Source organism: Garra rufa, chromosome 1 (genome assembly GCF_049309525.1).
Source record: "Garra rufa chromosome 1, GarRuf1.0, whole genome shotgun sequence".
NCBI classification, from domain to species: Eukaryota; Metazoa; Chordata; class Actinopteri; order Cypriniformes; family Cyprinidae; genus Garra; species Garra rufa.
In genome coordinates, this window is record NC_133361.1 from 7,558,380 (window position 1) to 7,571,299 (window position 12,920).

The 12,920-nt window shown below is 34.5% G+C and overlaps 1 protein-coding gene across 1 annotated transcript; it reads right to left on the reverse strand.

The window, feature by feature from the left end:
* Positions 1 to 463: 463 nt before the first annotated feature.
* Positions 464 to 12,180, reverse strand: LOC141339262 (uncharacterized). Its single transcript, XM_073844920.1, has 8 exons — positions 12,120 to 12,180; positions 11,794 to 11,835; positions 11,509 to 11,682; positions 11,076 to 11,402; positions 3,646 to 3,661; positions 1,419 to 1,493; positions 677 to 763; positions 464 to 482 (listed from the first exon to the last, which is right to left on the reverse strand). The coding sequence occupies exons 1-8, from the start codon at positions 12,178 to 12,180 to the stop codon at positions 464 to 466; spliced, it is 801 nt and encodes a 266-aa protein (XP_073701021.1).
* Between the last annotated feature and the right edge of the window lie 740 nt (positions 12,181 to 12,920).

The window sequence follows — 12,920 nt, forward strand, 5'->3', positions numbered from 1 at the left end:
TTAATAAAACTAATATAAGTCATGTTGAGGAAGTGCTTGCTCACCTTGTTTTTTTTAGCTTTTTTTTTCTTGTTCACAGCAACTTCAGTGTAAGTCACATCATCTGTCTGCTCCTAAACATCAATCAAAATACAGCAAACCAAGTTGTTAAAGGCCCATCCATCACTACTGTGTGAAGCAGACTAAATTTTTTTACTCAGGAAACATCAAAGTAAAAAATGTGTAAAACAAGTTTAGTGAAATTATTACATTATTAGACATGGGGAAAGGATGACAGATCCTATTGTAACATGACAGGAAAATTACCACAGTAACTGTCAAATATTCACAGATAGGAAATTATTGATTACTATGGAAATGTTGATGTTGACATTGTTTTCATTATATTTATTTCAGTACTTTTATTTTTTTTAGAAAGTCATTAACAGCTCATGATCAACCTACAAAACTCACCACAGAGTCATCAGTCGCTCTTCTGACACCTGAAAAATAATGCCATGAGAATAGTTATGATCAAACACAACCCAATCGATTTCTAAAAGAGTCTAACAGAATTCAAGTGCTGCAGAATAGAAACATTATTTGTGTTTACTCTTTGATTTCTCATTTTATCTGTAAATACTTTGTCAGATGTTTTGCCTGATGTATCAGAATATGAGAAACTCTAAAAACTCACCAGCTCTTTTTTTCCAAATCAAACAAAGAATCAGAGCGGGAAGGAGAACAGCGAATGAAGCGCCGACAACAATCGCAATCACACGCACTGAGACGATAAAGAGACACACATTCAGCATTATTGTGTTTAACAAAATATAGAAATATCAGACTACAAATAGAACGATAAATTACACATTTAAGAGCAAAATTATCCTTATTTCTTATTAAAAAAAATTAAAATAAATCAGGGCATTCATGAGGGTAAAGTACATTTAGATACTGATTCTAGTGTGAATTCAGTGTCTGAAATGTGTCTGAAATCAGTGTTGTTGCAATAGTTGACGTTACAACAATTTAAGCAAAATGGAAATTGAAAAAAAAAAAAATCATTCTTTAGTCCATGAGCACAGAATTAAGCAATTTCTTTAACAAACTGCTGTAATCCAGAATGATATCAGTGCAAGCTGTTTACACTAAATATGGAACGACCTGTATGTTTAATAAATGTGCACTATATGATTTTAAACATTTAGGCACAAAACCTCAATTTGATCATTGACACATTCAATGAAAGAGTGTATTTACATCAGCTTTTATGTTGACTTCCTTTTTGTGTGAGCAAGTAAATGACTGAGGTCTACAAAATGAAGAATTGTTTGATAAGATAGACATTGTAAGACTGTCTTACTATAGAATATTGACAGATCTAATGTGATAATTAAACCAGTTTGGAAAGAAAGTGCTGAAGTGTGATGATGAACCTTGAGTAGGAGCTGCTGCTGTTGATGTTGGGTTTGAGCTGCTGACTGGAATCTGTGTTGTTGAATCGACTGGAGCTGCAGAAAATGAAAGTTCGTAGTAGTGTCGGGTATCAATATCATATTTACAGACTTGATCATGACATGCAGTTTGTGTTTCATCATCAGTATTTACAGTGGCAGTTGTTGAGAAGAGAGGTGTTACCAGGCTGGGTAGTTATTTTGAAAAGGATGAGAGATAAGTCATGTCAGCATGGCTGGCAGCAACAGACCAGCTGCATCAATGTGCAATTAAAGACGTATTTAAGATTTTAACCATAAAGGCTGAAAAAGCAATTACAATCATCATTAATATCAAATGTTGACCAGTAAAAGTTGCTGTTATGAGATGTGGTGCGTTCTGTGTGAAGTGACAATGGCACACACAAATTTGTTTTTTGTCTTTATGTCAAAGCTTTGCAGAGGCCTTAGGGTCATTTTGGCATCAAGCCTCAAATTTGTAGCAGTGCTGTATAAAACGGTTTCATCTAACAACATGAAATCCATAACCTTTTGTCAGCACAGTCTGAAGATAATCTGACTCGATTTTGGTGAAAATCAGACGAACAGTCTAGGATGAGTTTGAAGATATATGAATGCATTATATGTATAATTATACAAATATGTTGAATATATTCAAATGTATAATTGGCATCGATGTTGTAGGCATGACACAAATAATATTTTAAGACCACATTCATTTGAATATTTGGAAATTTCATTAATGACATTAATGATTAATGAATGGCTTACTCTTGACCAACAGGTGGCCAATAGGTTATCAAATTGGTGTGGTGTGATCAGTGTGAGGCGACGACGACACGTACAAAATTTGGTGCAAATATGTCAAAGCTTTGCAGAGATACAGCCTCAGATGCACTTTAGCAATTTTGCCAGCAAATTCGTTGACATATTTTAAACGAAAACCATTTCGTATTTTGACACGAAATTCATAACTTTTTGTCAGCATGGCCTGAAGAGGATCTAAGTAAAATCTGGTGAAAAACAGATAAATGGTCTAGGAAGAGTTAGAAAAAGTATTTTTTTTTAACAATAATCAAAATGGAGGACAGGAAGTTTAGCCAATTTTGGTAAAATTGGGGGGAGGGGCATCATCAGAAAAATCTAAATAAAACATTATTTAAAATGTATGTGTACAGTCAAAAGACGTAATTTAGAATGGGGGATGGATCGGTGTTTGTGAAACAGAAGAGAAAAGCCATAGATGAATTCGCACAGTCCCAGACAGGTGCTGGTCTTTCAAAAACTAAATCCAGAAAATATGATGAGGCATATCTTGCTCTCGGCTTTACTCACTGTGATTACACCGGAAGCTACAGTTATGTGTCGCGCCACAACAGCTCTATTGGACGCGACAAACCGACCATTGCAAATCACGCCGTCTACACTGGATCCTGCGCACCGTGACAAATCCCCTATTCCGATGCTTTGTTCTATTTATTACGCACTGACACAAAGTGATTTGTAAATCACAAAATGATTTGTAAAGGTCACTTTGTTGCCTCCAGCAGAGATGTTGCGACGCAACGCGACAACTGTAGCATCCGGTGTAGTCCCGGTGAGTTAAGTTTATTGGGTACTGATTATAATGGGTTCTACTGTATTTTGCGGCTCACGTCTGGTGAGGAGACGCTGGTGAGGAGGAAAGGCCTGTGTGTGTTTTATGTCTTAGGACAGCATGAAACCCCCCCCCCCAAAAAAAATAATAAATATTATATATATATATATATATATATATATATATATATAATAAATAACAGAGAGAAAAATAATAATAACAGTTATCCTCTCAGTGCTATTTTTCTTTTTTTCTTAAGAATTAGCATTAATTTTTCGTTGTTTAGTAAAATTATTTATTAGTCTTGGGTGTGGCAGATTTTTTATAGGTTTAAAGGGGGGCGCGACCAAAAAGTTTGAGAACCACTGGTCTAGGACGAGTTCAAATTTGAAATGTTGGTGTTCATTCGACTCGGCATGAGCAAAGGATTCAGAGAATTTTTTTTTTAGATCATTGTGACATTTTAGACTGTCTCCTATTAGTGTGCCAATTTTCACAACCTTCTCGCAAGCGGTTCTATGGACTGTGATCGACTCAAGAGCGGAAGTAAAGGAAGAAGAAACGGACAAAGAAGAATAAGAACACCAACGGATACAATAGGTGCCTTCGCACCTTTGGGGCTTGGCCCCTAACAATTGTAAAAAAAAAAAAGAGTGGGACATGTTAGATGTTAATTAGAACCATTAAGCGCAATGAAGAACTCAATGCCTTGAAGTAAAATGACGATAAAAACGACATAATAGTGCTGTTAAAATCTCAGCTCAGAATTGATTCCAAAGAGAAACGTAATGCTTTCTGAAGATCTCAGAATTGATCCACAAAGCGATTTATCATCGCAGCCCTACTATTTACACTAAGTGCAAATTGTACAGCTTAGTTAGCAGAACCTATTTACACTAAATAAACTACTTATATGCAATAAGCAGTATAAATGGCAGAACATCATGTTATTTTAACATAGTGTAGATATAATATATAGCTATTTGCACTTAGTGTAAATTGCATGTTGGTAAGAAATACTATTTTAAATTACTGTAAATAGCTTCCATCACTATTCACACTTAGCACAAATAGCCACTGCCATAAAGAAAATAAAAAGAAAAGAAAAAATAAATTATGAAATTATGAAATACAATTTCTCATACTGTGTACACTCTAAAAGAAAAAATGCTGGGTTAAAAACAACCACTGCTGGGATATTTGGCAACCCACTGCTGGGTAAATAATAGACAGAAGACATGCTGGGTTATTTTAACACAGCTGGTTGGGTTAAATGTTTGTAAGTGGAACATTGTTTAAAAATTACCACATAAAAAAAAATGCACACATAAAATTGACACACAGAATTACTAGAGGCCACAGCAATAAACAACAGATGAGCACTTATTAAGGACAATAACATCCATGGACAAAAATATAAGTAAGTATTTGGGTCAACACATCATAGTTTACAATATTGCATACATTTACATTAATAACGAGCATGTTAGAAATAAAAAAAAAAAGTGAAATTTTAATTTAAATGTATTTAACCATTATTTTGTAATTCCTTTTCACCAAAATCTGAGCTGGTGATGGGCTGCTGTTTGGTGGGGGAACTTTAAAAAAGGGGGTGTACCAATACAAAGGCATTGTCATGTTAGAATTGAAGAGGGTCCTGTCAAAACTGTTGCTGTAAAAGTTCAAATCACAATGCCCTAAAATATCAATATATGCTTAAACATTAAGATTTATACTCACGGAAATTACTAAAATAGTGAAGCCTGTTCATTAGAAAGGCTTTCCCAATACTTGAAACTTAAATAGATTGGATGAAAATGTCTTGTACATGTTTGTTTTTTATCATTTCAAAAGAAAAGAAAAGAAAAGAAAGTGAAGTGAGGCAAAGTACTCAGAATTTGTGCTCTGCATTTAACCCATCCAAGTGCACACACACTCAGTAGTGAACACACACCCAGAGCAGTGGGCAGCTATATTGCTAATGCTGCGGCGCCTGGGGAGCAGTTTGGGGTTCGGTGCCCTGCTTAAGGGACTCACTTCAGTATAAAATTATATTAATAGTCCTTACTGACATTATGTAAAGGATAATGTACAGGCAGCCGGTAGTTATCGCAGAAATAATCCCCGACAGTGTGATCAGGACACGAAGCGGAGGGTCTTGTATCACACTGAAGGGGCTTATTTCGCGATAACTACAGGCTGCCTGTACATTATCCCGCTTATTACACAGCTACTTGCCACATAAGGAAAAAAAAAACTGGACATGAATATGAATTTTAAACATTTTATTGGCATATTTGGTTTTAAATGAACCTTTTTTATCCTTCCGCAAAAATGATATAGTACCGTGACTAACATTCAAACGATGTACTTTATCAAGGCAATCTCTCTCTCTATCTATCTATCTCTCTATCTATCTACACTGTAACAAGATTACTGTGAAATTTACAGCAACTTACTGGCAGCAATTGGCAAGTAAGTTGCTGTAATATATTCCACAGTATGCTGACTGTAATTTTCATCACAGTAATTTACTGTACTACTGTATTTTTTTATACAGGGAATATCACAGTACCATAATTGCATTCAGATTAATAGAATGCTCTTTTTGAATGAATTAATCATGAATAAATTAATTTTTAACAAAAAGTAATTAGTATACTGTACTATAATGAACATTACTGCTTTAATTGTGTGTAGTCTAAAAAGAAGACACGTTTTTTTTCACAAAAATACCATTTATTGACTTTAAATTGTGAAAATACATAAAACAGCATAGCATACAATACATTTTAATTTTGTATTTTTCAGTGTGTAAATTTTTTTTTATTTTGCATAAACCTAAAAATGTATAGATTCTAACTATAAAATCTTTAGCTCCAGTACAGGGTATACATCAAACATTACATGACAAACCAGGAAATAGTTTTCATTACTGCCGCTTGTCAGAGAAAGTATTAACAGCATCATAAAATAACAGCAATATCAATTGATTTAATTTTTAGTTAAGAAGTTAACTTAGCAAAGTGTTTTCAATATATTTTTTTTATATCAGTGAAAATAAACAATTAACAAACAATTAACATTTAAACAGTGGTGGCCAAAAGTATTAGAACACTGGTATTTTCACCAGCTGAAATCTCACAGAAATTCCACTGGATTATTACAATTTAGGGCATAAATTTATGTTTGGATATTTATTTATATTTATGTAAACTGATATTTCCTACTTACACTACAGCAAAAGATAGAAATAACTGACTTAAACCCATGTTTAGCTGGTAAAAAACACTAGTGTTCTAATAATTTTGGCCACCACTATATATATCAGTCTTCATATATCACAGATTAAGCTTATCTTTTGGTATTATTTCTTCAAAGCATTTTAAGTAAAACAGCTCTATATGTAACAAGTGCTAACAGATGACCAAAAATGGGATGCAATAATTCTGGTTTCTGCATGTGATGTTCAGCATGAATCCTTTTTTCTTTCCTGAGATGGGCATGAGCTGGCATCATTGTCCTGGGCTGGAGTCTTCTTCCCTGCAGTAAAAATAAAATAAAAATGTTATTAATGTGGAAGTTTATAAGCAAAAATGACAGCTTAATTTTATTTTAAAATATAGAAAATCAGATAGGGGTCTACATATCATCAAAATATTTTCAATACACAAATATCATTATCAACAAACATCAAGGAAGGAATTCTATTTCACTATTTACAGGGTATCTGCAGAATTTTTTAAATATAAATTTATTGGCAATTTATGATCATTTTTAAGAGCTGCACAAGTAAAATAAACACAGTATGAGTGGGGTTGGACAATGTACGGTAACATATTAAGCCATAAAATTACATACAGTTCAGATAAAGGTTTTCTCCCAAAAAAAAAAAATCGTATACAACGGTATTTCAGCCTTTATACCATTAAAAAAGATAAATCAAGTATATAATTTATTATATTTATTTAAAATATAAATGTAACTGTCTTAATTGTTTAGATATTTAGAAGGCAACTTTTCACATTTACAACTCTTGTGTTTTCTGCATAAAAACATGGGTCAATAACTAATAATTTGACCATAAACAGCTGAAAAAATGTATTGGAAATGAATATGCATTCAATGTCACTAGGGGGAGCTTTAGGAGCGCTGAAATATTACGGTTTCCCTAGTAACGGCTGTATACAAACAAAGCAGCGCCAAACTCATTTACGACGTTTTATCAGGCATTATATGTTTACTTTAAGGTTTAGTTTAAGACTAAATTAAAAAGCCATCGACACGATTCTGAGGACAGTCGGTTCCCTTCAGATACATTCATATAAAGACACGCACATATCATTGCCTTTTGAAGTTTAATCCAGCCCTATCGCGATTCTTGTCTGTCCCTAAGAGTAAAAGACCTTATAAAATTATAATTAGGACTTTTCTTATACTGTTTAACGTATTAAAAACTTTGTACGGTCTTAAATGTGAACTGAATTGAGGAGTTTTTTAAGTACCTACAGGAGCCCTCTACTTTAAAATAGCTGGTGAAACATTTGCCAGCCCAACTGGAAAACACAAAAGCCCCAGGACACTGGGTTAGCGATTTTGCGAGCCCTGTATTGTAAAAAGACAAACGATGCATTGTGACAGCGGATATGTTACTAGCATGTAACCATTAAATAACAAATATTAATTATTTGATAGACGAAGGCTTACGAGATCTGATGTCTTTTAGTCTGAGGCCGTTTCGTCTTCAGCCCTTTAGTCCTGAGTGACGCAGTTTTGCTGAGAACGGATGGCGTTTAGTTTGTGGCGCGAAGCCATTTTAACTGATATTACGCACAGCTCAAGTAAAAAAAACACAAAGTCCTATGAAAAATGTCGTGCAGTTTTAACGCCTTACCTGTTTCTGCATTTCGTCCGTATTAAAGCAATATCCATCGCGCAGTATCTAGCAAGAGAAAAACACATGTGGCTTCAAACAGTTAATCCACAAACACAGACGCACTTCCAGATTAAATGTATACAGCCATGTCAGTTCTTTACCGAAATAATGACTTTAGCAATAAAATGTCGCCATGCCTGAAAATATATCAAAATGTAATGCTTTTTGCAATAATATGCGAACACTTACCGGTTAATGTGGATGTCCGCCCGGTACCACCGCTGTGACCGCTCCCTCTCACGGTCGACTCTCTCTGTCTCCCGCTCTCTGTGTCTGAAAGTTAAACACGCATAACGTCTCGAGTGAAAACTGTAAATATAACAATAATGACCAAAAATATGGAAAAATAAAGAGCAACTTTACCTTTCTGAGGTCAAATTGGAAAAAAATACGCCCATTATGTCGGTTAATCCAGCTGAGAGAAAAATGCCGATCTCAACTACTGCAATGTGATTCACAGGAAAATATTATTTTACTGTAGAATTTCCCGCGGTTGTATTTTTACCCATGATGCATTGCCGATTTACAGCAACTTACTGTATACATATTCCACAGTATGGATTTGTTCATTTTACAGTAATAATGCTGTGAAAACTACAGAAATTTGTTACAGTGTATCTATCTATCTATCTATCTATTTAAATCATGCTAACAATATGCTAATCATGCTAAAATCATGCTAGCAACTTGCTAGTCATGCTAAAATCATATTGTCGACTTGCTAATCATGCTAAAATCATGCTAGCGACTTGCTAGTTATGCTTAAATCCTGCTAGCGACTTTGCAGTCATGCTAAAATCATGCTAGCGACTTGCTAGTCATGTTAAAATCATGGTAGCGACTTGCTAAAATCTTGCTAGCGATTTGCTAGTCATGCTAAAATCATGCTAGCGACTTGCTAGTCATGATAAAATCATACAAACAACTTGCTAAAATCATGCTAGCGACTTGCTTATCATGCTAAAATCATGCTAGGGACTTGCTAGTAATGCTAAAATCATGCTAGCGACTTGCTATTCATGCTAAAATCATGCTAGTGACTTGCTAAAATCATGTTAGCGACTTGCTAGTAATGTTAAAATCATGTTGGCAACTTGCTAATCATGTTAAAATCATGCTAGCGACTTGCTAGTCATGCTTAAATCCTGCTAGCGACTTTGCTAATCATGCTAAAATCATGCTAACGACTTGCTAAAATCTTGCTAGCGACTTGCTAGTAATGTTAAAATCATGCTAGCGACTTGCTAATCATGCTAAAGTCGTGCTAATGATTTGTTAGTCATCTTAAAATCATGCTAGCTACTTGCCAGTCATGCTAAAATCATGCTAGTGACATGCTAGTCATGTTAAAATTATGCTAATGATTTGCTAGTCACCCTAAAATCATGCTAGCGATTTGCTAGTCATGATAAAATCATGCTAGCGACTTGCTAGTCATGATAAAATCATACAAACAACTTGCTAAAATCATGCTAGCGACTTGCTTATCATGCTAAAATCATGCTAGGGACTTGCTAGTAATGCTAAAATCATGCTAGCGACTTGCTATTCATGTTAAAATCATGCTAGTGACTTGCTAAAATCATGTTAGCGACTTGTTAGTAATGTTAAAATCATGTTGGCGATTTGCTAATCATGTTAAAATCATGCTAGCGACTTGCTAGTCATGCTTAAATCCTGCTATCGACTTTGCTAATCATGCTAAAATCATGCTAACGACTTGCTAAAATCTTGCTAGCGACTTGCTAGTAATGCTAAAATCATGCTAGCGACTTGCTAATCATGCTAAAGTCGTGCTAATGATTTGTTAGTCATCTTAAAATCATGCTAGCTACTTGCCAGTCATGCTAAAATCATGCTAGTGACTTGCTAGTCATGTTAAAATTATGCTAATGATTTGCTAGTCACCCTAAAATCATGCTAGCGATTTGCTAGTCATGATAAAATCATGCTAGCGACTTGCTAGTCATGATAAAATCATACAAACAACTTGCTAAAATCATGCTAGCGACTTGCTTATCATGCTAAAATCATGCTAGGGACTTGCTAGTAATGCTAAAATCATGCTAGCGACTTGCTATTCATGCTAAAATCATGCTAGTGACTTGCTAAAATCATGTTAGCGACTTGCTAGTAATGTTAAAATCATGTTGGCGACTTGCTAATCATGTTAAAATCATGCTAGCGACTTGCTAGTCATGCTTAAATCCTGCTAGCGACTTTGCTAATCATGCTAAAATCATGCTAACGACTTGCTAAAATATTGCTAGCGACTTGCTAGTAATGCTAAAATCATGCTAGCGACTTGCTAATCATGCTAAAGTCGTGCTAATGATTTGCTAATCATCCTAAAATCATGCTAGTGACTTTCTAGTCACGCTAAAATCATGCTAGCGACTGCAAGTGAATTGCTAGTCATGTTAAAATCATGCTAGCGACTTGCTAATCATTTTTAAGGTTGAAAGAAATTTAAGGTTTTTAAAGTTACAATTTTTTTAAAATTTAATTTAAATTTTACAAGTTTTAAATTTTTTTTACAATGTTTAAGGTTGAAAGAAAAAGGATTAGTTCTATCTATCTATCTATCTATCTATCTATCTATCTATCTATCTATCTATTCACATTCAAACTATTTATATCTTCTAACTATTTATATCTATAAATCTATCTATTCACATTCGAACTATTTATATCTTCTTACTATTTATATCTATAAATCTATCTATTTTAAACTATTTATATCTATCTAGCCTATCTATCTTCAAACTTTATCAATCAAACTAAAACTATTTCAAACGGAAAACCTTTAAACTTTCTTTAAACTAAAAGCTTTTAAAACTACTTAAAACTTACTGGCTAGGCTTTCTCAAGCCAACTTAAAGTTTGCTAACAAACTTTTTATCTAGTTTTTAATTGTTGTTGTCCAGTGTTTATCACAAGATGGCGCCAAACGGTAATATGGATGTATTTTAAACATACAAGTAGTACCGGCTATGCGTTATTACTTTGGAGCGGTTATTAATCCAAAAGAACAAACCTGCAAATGTCTCAACTGACCAATCAGAATCAATCTGATCTAATCTGATTGATGAGATTGTTTTCTCACCTGAACTCCTGACAGTATATGTGGCTGAGGTCTTGACTTGATCTCTGTGAGTAACTTCACATCTCCACTCTCTGTTGTCATCTTCATTCAGGAGAGTTGTAGTCAGAGTGATATGACAGTGTCCTGATGAGAATAATATCTGATATCTGGAGTCTGATATCGTCAGTTTAACACCAGCCTGATTCACCCAGAACAGCTCAATTCCCTCTGAATGCATCCAATCATCACAAGAGACTTCAGCATCTGAATATGAATATGAATACAACTGACAGGAGAGAGTCACAGAGCTGCCTCGACTGATCTCAGTCTGTGAGGATGATGAAGAGACTGAAACACAAAATAACACACAAATTACACACTTTTCTTTCATCATGGAGTTTAAATTAATATTGTTTTCTACTTTTTGAATATAATTATATAAACATACAATTACCATGAAGAACATGCAGATAAACACGTGCATCAATGTCTTGGTAGTGTACTCCATTCACAGATTGTTGGCAGGTGTAAGATCCATAATCTTCTTTTGTGATGTTCTTGATGTTCAGAGAGCAGTCAGACCCCAGACTCAGTCTCTCATGTATCTCTGTGTCTTTCTTCTTGATCCCTAAACGAACCAGTTCAACTGTTGCTCTATATCTGAATCTGTTCTCAAAGTTCCATGCAGTTGATCTGCAGTCATGATGAGCATTACTACAGGGCAGATGGACATTTTCACCAGAACTGATGAACACTTGAGCATTATTCTCTGCATTGGTACCTGAAACACAAAAACATTTGAGTGAACATTGTGTCATAATAACTGAAGAAAAAAATAATGATAATAACAAATAAGTAAAAGCATATAAATCACATGATTAATAATACAATAATCTATTTATTTCTACTAGAGAGCTGTTCAAATCATGAACACTCTCTTAACAAAGATAATTCAGCATCAAACAACTGAGTGTGAAAACGCTCTAGTTTTAGTTCATTCAGTAATGATCCAGCATGTTCTTTATGTAACAAGGATGATGTCTTGTAGCGAAAAATATAGTTTACCTGTGAGAAGTGAAGAGAGAAAGATCAGTCCCAGCAGACACAGATGACTCTTATTAGCCATTTTCTCTTTCTGTCAGTCTTCCTCTTCATTATATGCTCACAACTCTGTCTTTAAATACTAGCAGCTCTTCCTGTGTTTAACTTCCTCTGATCTGATTGGCTGAGTGTTTATTTCTGACACGAGCTGCATTTGACTGACACTATATCACTGCATGATGGACAAGTGTTGAATCAGCTTCATATTCTGACTGATCTTCACACTGTTTCTGCTGATATGCTCTGAATCTCACCTAACTCACGATTGCTGTTTTAAAAGATGCATTGATGCAAAAATAAATAAAGTTCAATTACAAAGAGTGAAAATATAAAGGTAATTTGTTTGTTGCATCTCATCATAATAGCAATTATGGAATAAGGATTTAGTCAAACAAACTCTGTCTTTACGAAGTTTTACAGTAACCTATTTCAGCGATTTCAATCAGTGTTTCTTATAATGCTGAAATGGTTAATAGCTATTCTACACTTTTGTAACTAAAATAGTGTATTAATTCTAGCAGTTGTAGTGTTTCAGATCTGTGATCTCACTGTTGAGTTTAACCGCAGTAGAGCAGAGATCATCTCTGAACCCAGATTAGACTGATGGCTGTGAAATCACACTTCCTCTTTTCTTTAAGTGAGCTGCTGTGAGCCGTTAAACTCTCTTCTGCTACAGCCATAAATGTACTCTTTTTTATGAATTCTATTCCAGGTTTAATTGTGAAAGTAATGTAGTCAAGTATATAGTCCCATACTCCATCTGTG

What these genes read in the sequence shown, in the direction of transcription:
- LOC141339262 (XM_073844920.1), bottom strand. Translation starts at nt 12,180, where the DNA reads ATGGCTAATAAGAGTCATCTGTGTCTGCTGGGACTGATCTTTCTCTCT. An exon ending in TCTCTCTTCACTTCTCACAG is followed by an intron (nt 11,836 to 12,119) that starts GTAAACTATATT and finishes TTTGTGTTTCAG; the next exon opens with GTACCAATGCAGAGAATAAT. An exon ending in AGCAGCAGCTCCTACTCAAG is followed by an intron (nt 764 to 1,418) that starts GTTCATCATCAC and finishes TTATCGTCTCAG; the next exon opens with TGCGTGTGATTGCGATTGTT.